The sequence below is a fragment of the Aethalodelphis obliquidens genome, unplaced genomic scaffold, assembly GCF_003676395.1.
Source record: "Aethalodelphis obliquidens isolate GAN/ISIS:26980383/991018 unplaced genomic scaffold, ASM367639v1 scaffold112, whole genome shotgun sequence".
NCBI classification, from domain to species: domain Eukaryota; kingdom Metazoa; phylum Chordata; class Mammalia; order Artiodactyla; family Delphinidae; genus Aethalodelphis; species Aethalodelphis obliquidens.
Window position 1 is genome coordinate 532316 of NW_020838056.1, and position 12912 is coordinate 545227.

The 12912-nt window shown below is 39.8% G+C and overlaps 1 protein-coding gene across 9 annotated transcripts in view; it reads left to right on the forward strand.

The window, feature by feature from the left end:
* ULK4 (unc-51 like kinase 4) overlaps positions 1 to 12912 on the forward strand; it is a 523006-nt gene that overhangs the window by 197174 nt on the left and 312920 nt on the right. For all 9 annotated transcript variants that reach the window (XR_003430904.1, XR_003430903.1, XM_027097134.1 and 6 more), the window contains one exon: positions 4864 to 4956. Coding sequence is in view for 7 of the 9 variants with exons in the window: in XM_027097134.1 (XP_026952935.1) it covers positions 4864 to 4956 (93 nt within the window). In the remaining 2 variants the exon portion in view is untranslated. The remainder of the gene's footprint in view (positions 1 to 4863; positions 4957 to 12912) is intronic.

Genomic DNA, 12912 nt, shown 5'->3' on the forward strand with positions numbered 1-12912 from the left:
AAATTTCCTCCTTGGAACCTGTGTCTTCCTCCTACCCCCAGACATCATACTGTGAATATCTGTATCTGTACTTATATAACACTCTTTTATTGACTGTCTTGTAATCTCCTTACCTATACCTACATTTATAAATGTTTTAAAATCATTAAACAATTCCTGGTTAGTAAATATGTAGGATTTTCCCAGTATTTCACCATTATATGTACTGCTACAAAGACCATTTTTAGGGCTACATCTTTGGGTGCATACTGATTTCCTTTTGTTGAAACTCTAGATGTGGAACCACTGTGTTGAAAATTAAATACATGTTAAGGGCATTTGACATGTTTTGACAATTTTCTTTTGAAGATGACAAACGGTGTATACTACCAGCTTCTGTTTATGAAACTGCCTGTTTTTCTGTACTCTTAGCTTCAGCTTGCATTCCTTCAGATAGTCATGATGCTGACAATTTTCTCCCCATATTTGTTGGCCATTTATATTCTTCTTAAGTGGATTTTGTACTTTTTTTTTTTTTTTTGTGGGATGGTTGTTGGTTTGCAAATAGCTCTTTATATATTAAGAATGTATAAAATATACCAATATTCTGCAAATAAATTTTCCTGCATTTGATTTGTTTATGGTGGTTTTGCCACTGAGAAACATTTACTACTTAAAAACTTTAAAACTGTGAATATTTTTTGGATTCATTTCTCTTTGTTGTCATGCTATAGAGGCCTTCTCACCTAAGAATATGTGAATATTTACTCATTTTAGTATTTCAACAAAGTTAAAAATTGGTACTTGAATTTTTAATTTATTGATGATACATTTTCTTAAGATATGGCCTGACCATTCTGTCTCCCTTTCTGTGATGACTCTTTCTTGTCCAATGTTGGGTCACCTTTCTTTCCTTTTAATTTGTGTGTCTATTCTTGATCCCACGCTACACTTAACAATTCTAGTGGTTTTGTAAAGTACTTTAGCTTTTCTTTTAGCAGCTTCTTCCTCATTGTATTTGTCCTTAAAAATTCCTTGGATATCCTGGAATCACTCTTTCCTCCCAGATTCTCAGAGTACGCTCCATTGACATGTGAAATGTGACTTTAGGGTTTAATTCCAGCAGAGTGGACCTTTTCATGCTATGGTGCCTCCCCTTTCCCTCAGTGAAATAGGCACTTCTTTCCATGTGGCCAATTCTTTGGTCACACCCCCAGAATAACTCCTCACAATAATCAGAGTTATCTAGGTAGCCTGTTTCAGTGTTCTGCCAGCCTACCTGCTTGACACTGGTTACTCCAGGCACTTGACAAGGTAGAGAAGAGTCTATCCCTCGGATCCCTGAATATGTGATTTTTAGCACTTTTCTCTCCTCTTGGATAGAGAATTTAGTATGAATGGCTTTTCTTGCCTGGTTTTCAGCTGTTTGGGACCTAGCAAAGATCCCTTATTTGGGGAGGATCCTAGAAGTGGAAGAGAAGGGTGTTGGGACACTATCTGGACAGCATGCTCTCATGTCGATAGCGATCGCAGTCTCTGGCCGGGCTCAGGGCACTTGGAGGGCTCCTCTCCAGCCTCCGTCCATCCAAGTGGGCCAGTTCCTCACTGGACACTCTCCTTTATAGCCATATCAGGAGTCTGGCGTTATCTTTTTTGTTTTGTTTTCCTGCCAAGTCTTATTCAGAGGAGTGCAAAATACAATTACTATCAGCTCAGTTGCATTCTCTCTCTTGAGAAAGACAAGCTTAAGAAATCACAGCATTCTTTTGGCTAGTTCTTGCTGACCATTAGAAACCTATCTAAAATATGTTCAGTAGATCAATATTTCTATTCTAAACGTATCCATTATAAAATTTGCCCTTCTTTTTCCAAGGGGGGAAAAACATAGCAATATTCTTTGGGAGAATTGTTACGCGTTAGGCTGGTACAAGCTTCATCCTTCCCTCCTGTTTCAAGGTTAGATAACCTTCAAACGACCTCAACACATTTGTATTTCAGACAGTAAAAGTTTCATCAGTGTTTTGTTTTTAAATGTAGGTTCTACATATTCTTAAGTCCCTTTAAAAATATTTCATATTTTTCAGTCCTCTGGAGATTGTTTTCTCTATTATATTTCTAACTAATTGTCCATATATTCTTCTCTGCTTTCTATACAAGCATGTGAGTAAGGACATCCCATGGGCAGCTTTTTAAAATTCATAGTTTTGTGGTCCTTTCCTCAGTGATTCCAGTAAGTCTGGGAGTGGGGACGAGGGGAGCTGGTCATCTGGGGTATGTGAGTGACTCCTAAAGAAGCTTCTTCCTCCTACTTCTGTTGAAATTCTCTGGCTGACGATTTGCGAATACCAGTCATCAGTGGAAGAGTGCATTCTTCTCTTATCTCTGACTTTAATGCCTCACTATAAACCCAGCAGTGCCTCCGTTTCCCTGTTAAGGATGTGTGCTGCAAACGCTTAGCTCAGCAGGTGTGGGGTGGTTCAAACCCTGCACATTATGAAGAAACTGGCTCTTGACTCCCGTCTGGGAGAGTCCTTCTGAGCCTTTGGAGTATCCTTCCTGATAAGAGAGTCTGTATCCCTGGGGCCTTGAGCCATGCCAGATAATTCACGCTAACAATGTGAATTAAGGCGGGGCATTGGGCCACACCGTATCAGCTTGACCCTCGGAGGGGCTGGAGACAGAGGTTAGCCACACAGGCACTCCACACCTAAGGGACTGGCCGCTAATAAAACCCTGGACGCCAGTGCTTCCCTGGCTGGCAGTACTTCACACGTGTTTTCACGCCTTGTTGCTGGGAGGATTAAGCTCTGTCCACACAACTGCACTGGGAGAGGACAGCTAGAAGCTTGTTGCCTGGTCCGTCCTGGACTCTGTACTATGTGCCTTTCATCTTTGCTGATTTTAACCAGTATCCTTTCTCTGTAATAAACCGCAATCGGGAACATAACAGCTTTTCTGAGTGCTGTGAGTCCGTCTAGCAAATCATTGAACCTAAAGGTAGTCTTGGGTGCTCCCAACTGAGGATGATAAGAGCTTTTTATTTTATAAGACTATTAAGAAAAGGAAAATGCTGAGTTGTTCCTTTTTAAAAACATTTCAAATTGTATGTTAATTTCACAAATATATTTTTATCACCTCTAAAGATGTTCCTTGATTTTTGTTTTATTCGTATGATAAAATGTCTGGTTTTCCTCAATTTGATTTTTATTTGTTAATATTTTATTTATGAACGATTGGTATTTTGTCTTTTATCTTTGTCGTACGTGGGTGAATCTTTAATTGCTGTAACTTAAAAATATTTCATCAGAAAAATTACTAAAATATGGTACTTCCTGGCTCCTTAAACAGAGTGTTCTACCCAGTTTAACATTTTCTTGACTCACTACCCCCGTTTTGAACATTATGGTGTGTAATGGGCCCTCAGGTCCCATTGGGGGATGAGCGGCTGCTTCCTCTGCGTTAAATGCTCCCTGGACTGCTTTCTGCTAGGAGTTCCTGGGTTTGCTTTCTTTTGTTTTTCCTATGCTTTCAAGCCCCACTTCTTGTAATTCTTGGGTTGTCTTTCTGTAATAGTCCCTCTCCTCCCTTTATTGGCTCCTTTTTTAAGGACTGTGGGCTTAGAGGCTGCATAATTAAGCTTGTTATGTAATGATTTCCAAAATGAGAGTAAATAGGCTCTGAGTAAGAGCCTGGGGCCCTCTTCTCTAGAGGATAAAACATCTGCTTCATGTCGTGGAGTTTTAAATACACATTTTGGATTTTTGGAGATGTTCTGCTCCCTCGTTAGTTGGTTGTTCTGGAGAGTTAAGTCGTAAAGTTGATTGGTTAGTTTGTCCATTTACTCATTCATTCATTTGGTGCTTATTAATTGAGCATCTACATGGTGTTGTTTACTGGATAGCTGAACCTAAGTAGGTCACACACAGTATACAGGCCAGCTCTATATCTAGCAGATAACATGGGGGCGCAGTGGAAACTTTGGATGAAGACATTTTGTTTTATTCTCTCTGGTAATACTTTTCATTTCAGGTTCTAAAGTATTAATAAGAATGCCATTCAGCAAAGAGTTGACATAGCAGATCTGAGCCTGTTCTCCTGAGAAAGCCCTGCTTGCAAGGTTGGCCTTGGCTGCCATCTTGGAACTTGGCTCTCAGAGAGCTGCCAGTCAGTGTTTAATTGATGAGGGTAGTGCACAGTGCCCAGACTGTTTGTGCAGACAGTATGGTTTATGCTGGATGCCTGCTTTCATTCTGGGAGTCTGGGATTTTTGATACATGTTAGGTTGCCTATGCGAGCAGCCCCACATGATAAATACCTTGGTCACTTGAGTGTCTAATGGGCTTCCTTGGGCAGTAACATCACGCACACATGCTGCGTTTTTGTGGCTGGGGGGAGAGTGTGCTCTGTGTGACTGCTCGTGGGAGGGAGAGAGGATAAGAAGGTTGGACGTAGAATCTTCCAGCCTCCACCTGTGTCTGTCTCCCTTATGACTCAGCTGTGTGCCCTTGCTGTGCTGCTGTACAAAGTCTGTACTATAAATACAACTGTATGAGTCTCATGAGTCCTCTAGAATCCCCGAATGTGAGGGCGGTCTTGCGACACCCGACACAAATGCCTGATGTTTCTGGGCCTCTTGCTGTGTGTGCAGCTCAATACTAATCATTTTACCTGCATTGTCTCATTGAATTTTCCCAACATCCCTGCTCTGTGAGGTAGGTCAGTCTCATCACCACCATTGGCAAGTGCCGGTCCTATATCTCCTACATTTATCTCAGTATCTATTTTCTTCCACATGTTTAAAACATGGAATATTGTTTCTGTTGTTCAGAGGAAACGTTAAGTGACAAAAGCACTGAGTGTTTTTTAATCACGTTGTCATTTCAGGTACGAGCACATCCTCACGGAGCCTGACCCCGTGCCAGCATATGCTCTGAAGCTGCTAGTTGCCATGACTGAACACAACCCAGCTTTTACCAGGTACTGTCACTTCAAATTTTCTTTTCTTTGTTTCTCATCTAGAAAGTGAGTTTTCTGTGTTCTGAAAATGTTAAAGATGACGAGATTCTACAAGGCTTATGTTTGAGTTACCAAAGTGGTAAATTTTCATGTTTTATGGTTTGTAGTATCTGTCATCTGTGGTGTTTTGGGTCATGTTCTCATATTTTTATTCTTTATTAGAGTTTGCATACTGTGGAATTCATAATGCTTTAAAATTATAAATTCTTTAAAGAGAAAATACTAACACATATACTTTTATTCTTTTTAACATCTTTATTGGAGTACAATTGCTTTACAATGTTGTGTTAGTTTCTGCTGTATAACAAAGAGAATCAGCTATATGTATACATATATCCCCTTGTCCCCTCCCTCTTGCGTCTCCCTCCTACCCACCCCATCCCACCCCTCTAGGTGGTCACAAAGCACTGAGCTGATCTCCCTGTGCTCTGCGGCTGCTTCCCACTAGCTAGGTATTTTACATTTACATTTGGTAGTGTATATATGTCAGTGCTACTCTCTCACTTTGTCCCAGCTTACCCTTCCCCCTCCCCGCGTCCTCAAGTCCATTCTCTACGTCTGTGTCTTTATTCCTGTCCTGCTTCTGGTTTCATCAGAACCTTTTTTTTTTTTTTTAGATTCCATATGTATGTGTTAGTATACGGTATTTGTTTTTTCTTTCTGACTTACTTCACTCTGTATGACAGTCTCTAGGTCCATCCACCTCACTACAAATAACTCAGTTTCATTTCTTTTTATGGCTGAGTAATATTCCATTGTATATATGTGCCACGTCTTCTTTATCCCTTCATCTGTTGATGGACACGTAGGTTGCTTCCATGTCCTGGCTATTATAAACAGAGCTGCAATGAACATTGTGGTACATGATTCTTTTTTTTTTTTTTAAACATCTTTATTAAGGTATAATTGCTTTACAATGGTGTGTTAGTTTCTGCTTTATAACAAAGTGAATCAGTTATACATATACATATGTTCCCATATCTCTTCCCTCTTGCATCTTCCTCCCTCCCACCCTCCCTATTCCACTGCTCCAGGAGGTCACAAAGCACCGAGCTGATATCCCTGTGCTATGCGGCTGCTTCCCACTAGCTATCTACCTTACGTTTGGTAGTGTATATATGTCCATGCCTCTCTCTCGCTTTGTCACAGCTCACCCTTCCCCCTCCCCGTATCCTCAAGTCTGTTCTCCAGTAGGTCTGTGTCTTTATTCCTGTCTTACCCCTAGGTTCTTCATGACATTTTTTTTTTCTTAAATTCCATATATATGTGTTAGCATATGGTATTTGTCTTTCTCTTTCTGACTTACTTCACTCTGTATGGCAGACTCTAGGTCTGTCCACCTCATTACAAATAGCTCAATTTCGTTTCTTTTTATGGCTGAGTAATATTCCATTGTATATATGTGCCACATCTTCTTTATCCATTCATCCGATGATGGGCACTTAGGTTGTTTCCATCTCCGGGCTATTGTAAATAGAGCTGCAATGAACATTTTGGTACATGACTCTTTTTGAATTATGGTTTTCTCAGGGTATATGCCCAGTAGTGGGATTGGTGGGTCATATGGTAGTTCTATTTGTAGTTTTTTAAGGAACCTCCATACTGTTCTCCATAGTGGCTGTACCAATTCACATTCCCACCAGCAGTGCAGGAGTGTTCCCTTTTCTCCACACCCTCTCCAGCATTTATTGTTTCTAGATATTTTGATGATGGCCATTCTGACTGGTGTGAGGTGTTACCTCATTGTAGTTTTGATTTGCATTTCTCTAATATTAATGGCGTTGAGCATTCTTTCATGTGTTTGTTGGCAATCTGTATATCTTCTTTGGAGAAATGTCTGTTTAGGTCTTCTGCCCATTTTTGGATTGGGTTGTTTGTTTTTTTGATATTGAGCTGCATGAGCTGCTTGTATATTTTGGAGATTAATCCTTTGTCCATTGATTTGTTTGCAAATATTTTCTCCCATTCTGAGGGTTGTCTTTTGGTCTTGTTTATGGTTTCCTTTGCTGTGCAAAAGCTATTAAATTTCATTAGGTCCCATTTGTTTATTTTTGTTTTTATTTCTGTTTCTCTGGGAGGTGGGTCAAAAAGGATCTTGCTGTGATTTATGTCATAGAGTGTTCTGCCTATGTTTTCCTCTAAGAGTTTTATAGTGTCTGACCTTACATTTAGACTTTAATCCATTTTGAGTTTATTTTTGTATAAATGACTCTACTGCCCAAAGCAATCTACAGATTCATTGCAATTCCTATCAAACTACCAATGTCATTTTTCACAGAACTAGAACAAAAATTTCACAATTTGTGTGGAAACACAAAAGACCCTGAATAGCCAAATCAATCTTGAGAAAGAAAAACAGATCTGGCGGAATCAGGCTCCCTGACTTAAGACTATACCACAAAGCTACAGTAATCAAGACAGTATGGTGCTGGCACAAAAACAGAAATATAGATCAATGGAACAGGATAGAAAGCCCAGAGATAAACCCATGCACATATGGTCCCCTAATCTATGACAAAGGAGGCAAGAATATACAATGGAGAAAAGACAGCCTCTTCAATAAGTGGTGCTGGGAAAACTGGACAGCTACATGTAAAAGAATGAAATTAGAACACTCCCTAACACCATACACAAAAATAAACACATATACTTTTAAAAAGTCAGTTCTCGCCTCATTGTACTGAACAATTATTTATTAAATCTCTGTAGTATTTATAGACTATAATTTTTCTGCTTTTTTTAGAATTAATGTTTTTTTTAAAAAATAAATTTATTTATTTATTTTTGGCTGCTTTGGGTCTTTGTTGCTGCGTGTGGGCTTTCTCTAGTTGCAGCGAACGGGCTACTCCTTGTTGTGGTGCGTGGGCTTCTCATTGTGGTGGCTTCTCTTGTTGTGGAGCATGGGCTCTAGGCGCACGGGCTTCAGTAGTTGTGGCTCGTGGGCTCTAGAGTGCAGGCACAGTAGTTGTGGTGCACAGGCTTCATTGCTCCGTGGCATGTGGGACCTTCCCTGACTAGAGCTCGAACCCACGTCCCCAGCATTGGCAGGCGGATTCTTAACCTGTGCGCCACCAGTTAAGTCCTTATTATTTATTTATTTTTTTAGTTGACATATTTTCATTGTGTAGTGGAGAGCTTTTTGTCTTTATTGAAGACCCTACCTGTGATGATACCAAATTTTTTAGTGCTAGTTGCCTAGGGTAGCAGCAGCTGCTTCACACTTGCAAAGAACGGTTTGTCAGAGAGCACCCAACTCTGCAGAAAGGCAAGAGAAGAGTTGTTGCTTTCAAACAAGAAGACTAGTTTTGGTTGTATGGATGATGTGTGAGGACCTTTTGGGTTTGGATCCTGTACCTGTAGGCGCAGTGCACCTGTAGAGTTTCCCTTTGATCTTTCTCAGAGAACTAAATCGTACAGTCCCAACCACCTGGATTTCACCTGGTCTTCTGTTTACAAGTCCTGCATAGTGATGAACCAGCATCATACTGTTAGTGCTGAACAAGAAAGGCTATTTGTAGAGTATCTGTATTGAGTGAAAGGCTGACCTAAGACAGCCTTCGCAAGGGGTGTGCCAGGGCCCGGGGTATGCCATGACCCAGTTGCAGGGCTGCCCCGGTGCTCTGGGTCTTCAGGTCAGCCACAGTGTGGGGCCTGTCACAGCTCTCAGGCCTATGTCCTGCTGTGAGCAGCCTCATTTGTTTCCAGAGAGTGACATAAACATTACCCTGTACTCCCTGTTCCACGTTGCAAAAGAATTTGGGGAGCACTTAACCCTTTATATTGTTGGCAATTCTGAATCCTGTGTTTCTGTAGTCTTTTAAAAGTCTGTCCAATGAGCCTTCTAAATTTCTCACTCAGAAGGCACCATTCTCTATTCCTACAGAAGAAGTTTATGTCTAAAGCGTGAATCTGTGTTAGGAGTTAAAGCCAAATTCAGATAGTTGTTTCTTTTCTGGACCTTTGATACCAAGTGGGAATAATGTATACTGATTTTATCCTTTCATTAGATTGAACAGATTGCGTTTCCTTTTTTTTTATGTTGACTCTTGCTCATTGATGTGGCATGTTTTCAGGCTACTTTCTCTTCTTGCCAACTCTTTATTAAATTCATCTGAATTTCCTCATATTGAGGGAAAAAACCTAGTGAGATGGAAACAGATAACTGATGACCTATAACCTTTTTATTTTAAAATGGTTAGACACTAGGTTTAGAAGTCAGTTTATTTTTTGTTTTAGTTTGCAAGCAGAATTCAATGGATTAATTTTTATAAACTTTTTTCTTTGTTTTCCTTGCATAATTAATACTTGAATATGTTGTCTTTGTATTAAATTCCAACACTATGATCAAGAGGTCCCCTGGGCTTCCTCATTCCCCACCACTGGTGCACAGGTCTCTCCCCCAGGGCTAATACTTGTTATTATTTTGGTGAGTGTCCTTCCTGAACTTTTTGGGGGGCTATTTAAATTCAGTATGTATATACTGAATTTAAATAGCTTTGCTTTGTGGTGGTCAGTTTTTTAAAAAATCATAGGTAGTATCATTGGGTATGTGTTTTTCTGAAATTTGCCTTTTCATTTATCAAAATTATTTGAAGATCTTTTTGTATCAGTATTTATTCACACTCTTGGCAATATCTTTGCCAAAATTACGGATGAAAATGGGATTTCATTTCATTTTGCATTCACTTATCTACTGATAAACTCGAACCTCTTAATATTTATTCACTAAATTCAATAGTAAAAGGTCCACAGGCTTCAACCGTCAGTTCTACTTCTAATTATCTGTTCAAGAGAAAAACTCATATATACACAAAGATTTCTGCCTAGGCAAATAATTTTGAAAATGAGAAAAATGGTTTTAAAATTAAGTTATAGCTATAATAAACACAACTATGTAAGGGTTTGAAAGGGCAAGATACATTTTGAATACTGCTCTACAAAAATATCCTAATAATTTTGTAAACTGAAATTTTTTATCACCCCCAAACCCCATTTAAATACCACTTTGCCTTTTGTAGTAGGGTCTCTTTCTGTATTCACTGTTCTCCTCTGTTTGCCTTTTCTCTTGAAACAGGATATTAAAATGAGAGTTGTGCCATGTCGATTTTGGCTGGGGCTCCAGAGGTCAAGAGCAAAGCATTAAAGGCCTGTTTCCACCCGCCCGCTCTCTTCTCCCCAACCCCTTCTAAAGGGAGGTGCTAGATGCCACAGGCCGTAGCAACCTGTGTGCATTTTGCAAAATCCATTCATATACCTTGAAGCGGGGGGTGGGGGAAAGGAAGTTTTTTATTTCCCTAACTGGATTTTCTTTTTTTTCAAAAACGAATGTTAAGTGCAACATTTCAAAATGGGTAATACATTTCTATTTGGGGGAAAAAAACAATATAAAAAGATAATACCGAGAAGACCTGTTCCTTCCTCTCCCCACTGTGGTCTTTCCTCACCTTCCCATTATATCCCTTACGGCTGACTGCTTTATTCCTTTTATGTCCAAAGGCAAACTAATGTGACTGTGTGTTTTCTCATCTCTCCCTTTCACACACAAATAGCATATTATGTATGTTTTTCTACCCTATGACTTTTTCCCCCAATTTTGTTTCTATAGAGAGCTTCCATGTTGTGTTTTACAGTTATAAACTCTTCCATTGTATAGATATACCATACTTTGTCTCATTAATGTCTAATGGATAGACTTGAGTTCTTTCTAATCTAGTGATAGAGCAAAGAGTGAATAATCTTGTATTCATACTTCATTTTGTATGTATGCATGTACGTCTTACAGGCTAAATCCCTAGATATGGTATTTGTGTATCAAAGGATAAATGCACTTAAAATTTGTTTTCAGGTTCGGCCAAATTGCCCTGTGGTGGGGACTTTACCATTTTGCATCTCCAAAGGACATGTTTGAGGATGCCTGGCCCCCTACAACCTTGCTATCAGAATTTGTTGTTAAACTTTGGAACTTTGCCAGGGTGATGAGAGGTTATCTCATTGTAATTTTAATTTGCATTTTCCTTTTCATGAGTGCAGTTGAATATTTCTTTATATGGTTAAGGGCCATTTGTATTTTGCTTTTTGCTCATGTTCTTTGCCATCAGTCCTTGGTCTTGGCAATGCCACCCTTCAAACTGAAACACCTCCTGCTTGGCTTTCCATTGCACAAATACGTTACAGGGCACTAATCCGTTTTACTTCTAACAGTGTCTGCACTATTCCTATTTTTTTTTGCTGTCGTGAGTAGCGTGACCATGGCTGTTACTTTGTATGCTACTTGTGAATCCATGTACATGTCTCCATTGTGTATCCCTTCTAGAATGGAAATACTGTCTCACAGAGCTTGTGCTTGCCCAGATCCAGTAGATACTGCCAAGCAGTTTTCCAAATTGGTTGTACCAATTTACATTCCTACTAGCATTGTTCACAAGGTCTGGTTGTCATGTAAGCTTTTAATTTTTTTTTTTTTTTTTTTTTTTTTTGCGGTACGCGGGCCTCTCACTGTTGTGGCCTCTCCCGTTGCAGAGCAACAGGCTCCGGACGCGCAGGCTCAACGGCCATGGCTCACGGGCCCAGCCGCTCCGCGGCATGTGGGAACTTCCTGGACCGGGTCACGAACCCGTATCCCCTGCATCGGCAGGCGGACTCTCAACCACTGCGCCACCAGGGAAGCCCTAAAATTTTTTTTTTTAAGTCAGGTTTATTGAAGTATAAGCTTACACAGAGTAAAATTCACTCATTTTAGGTACGCAGTTCTCTGAGTTTTGAGAAACATACACAATCATGCAACCATCACCACTATCAAGATAGAGTATTTCCATCATTCCAAAATGTTCCCTCATGCCCCTTTGAATGTTAGCTTATAAAAATTCTGTTTGCCTGGAGAATGATATGACCAGACTGATTTTAAGTTTCATTTTAATTTTTAAAATTTATTTTTTAAGAGTTAATATATAATACATTTCAAATTTCAGTATTTGAAAGAGTTTACATAGAAAAGCATATTTTCACCCCAGGAGAGAGCCACCCTTTGACCAGTTTGTGTGTGTGTGTATATTATCTTTCACATATATGGTAGTATGTCGACTGCACCATTCTATACTTCTTTTCAAAAATATGTATAACAGCTTTATTGAGATATAATTCACATACCATCTGTACTTTTTAAAAAATACAGATACATAGTATTACATTTTATGAATATTCTGTGTTTATTTAACAAGTCACCTTTTGGTGAACATTTATGTTTTTCTAATCTGTTGGTATTATAAAACAAGGCTACAATTAATAATGAATTAATTATTCATCACGTGTGTATATATATGGATAAGATAAATAATGAGAAGTGGAATTGCTTCATCACAGGGTACATAATATCATCTGGGGATCTTTTTTTTTTTTTTTTTTTTTTTTTTGCGGTATGCGGGCCTCTCACTGTTGCGGCCTCTCCCATTGCGGAGCATAGGCTCCGGACGCACAGGCCCAGCGGCCATGGCTCACGGGCCCAGCCACTCCATGGCATGTGGGATCTTCCCAGACCGGGGCACGAACCCGTGTCCCCTGCATCGGCAGGCAGACTCTCAACCACTGCACCACCAGGGAAGCCCTGGGGATCTTTTAAAAAGTCTAAAACCCAGGCCACATCCCAGACCAATTAAATCACAATCGCTAAGGCTGGACATAGACATCAGTAGTTTTTGAAGCTCACCAGGTGATTACAACGTGCAAAGAAGAGGGTTTTCTTTTGCTCTTTCAATTGAGACCTGTTTCTCTGCCTTTTCATTTTGCTTAACTTACACTGCCTCTGTAAATTTAGGTGAAACACTTAGAGGTTGCTGTCTTGAAGTGTTGTCCTTATATGGGAGTGTCCCTGTGTAGACTGCGCGTGCCCAGTGCCTTTCGTGGGAGATCTGGATTTGACAT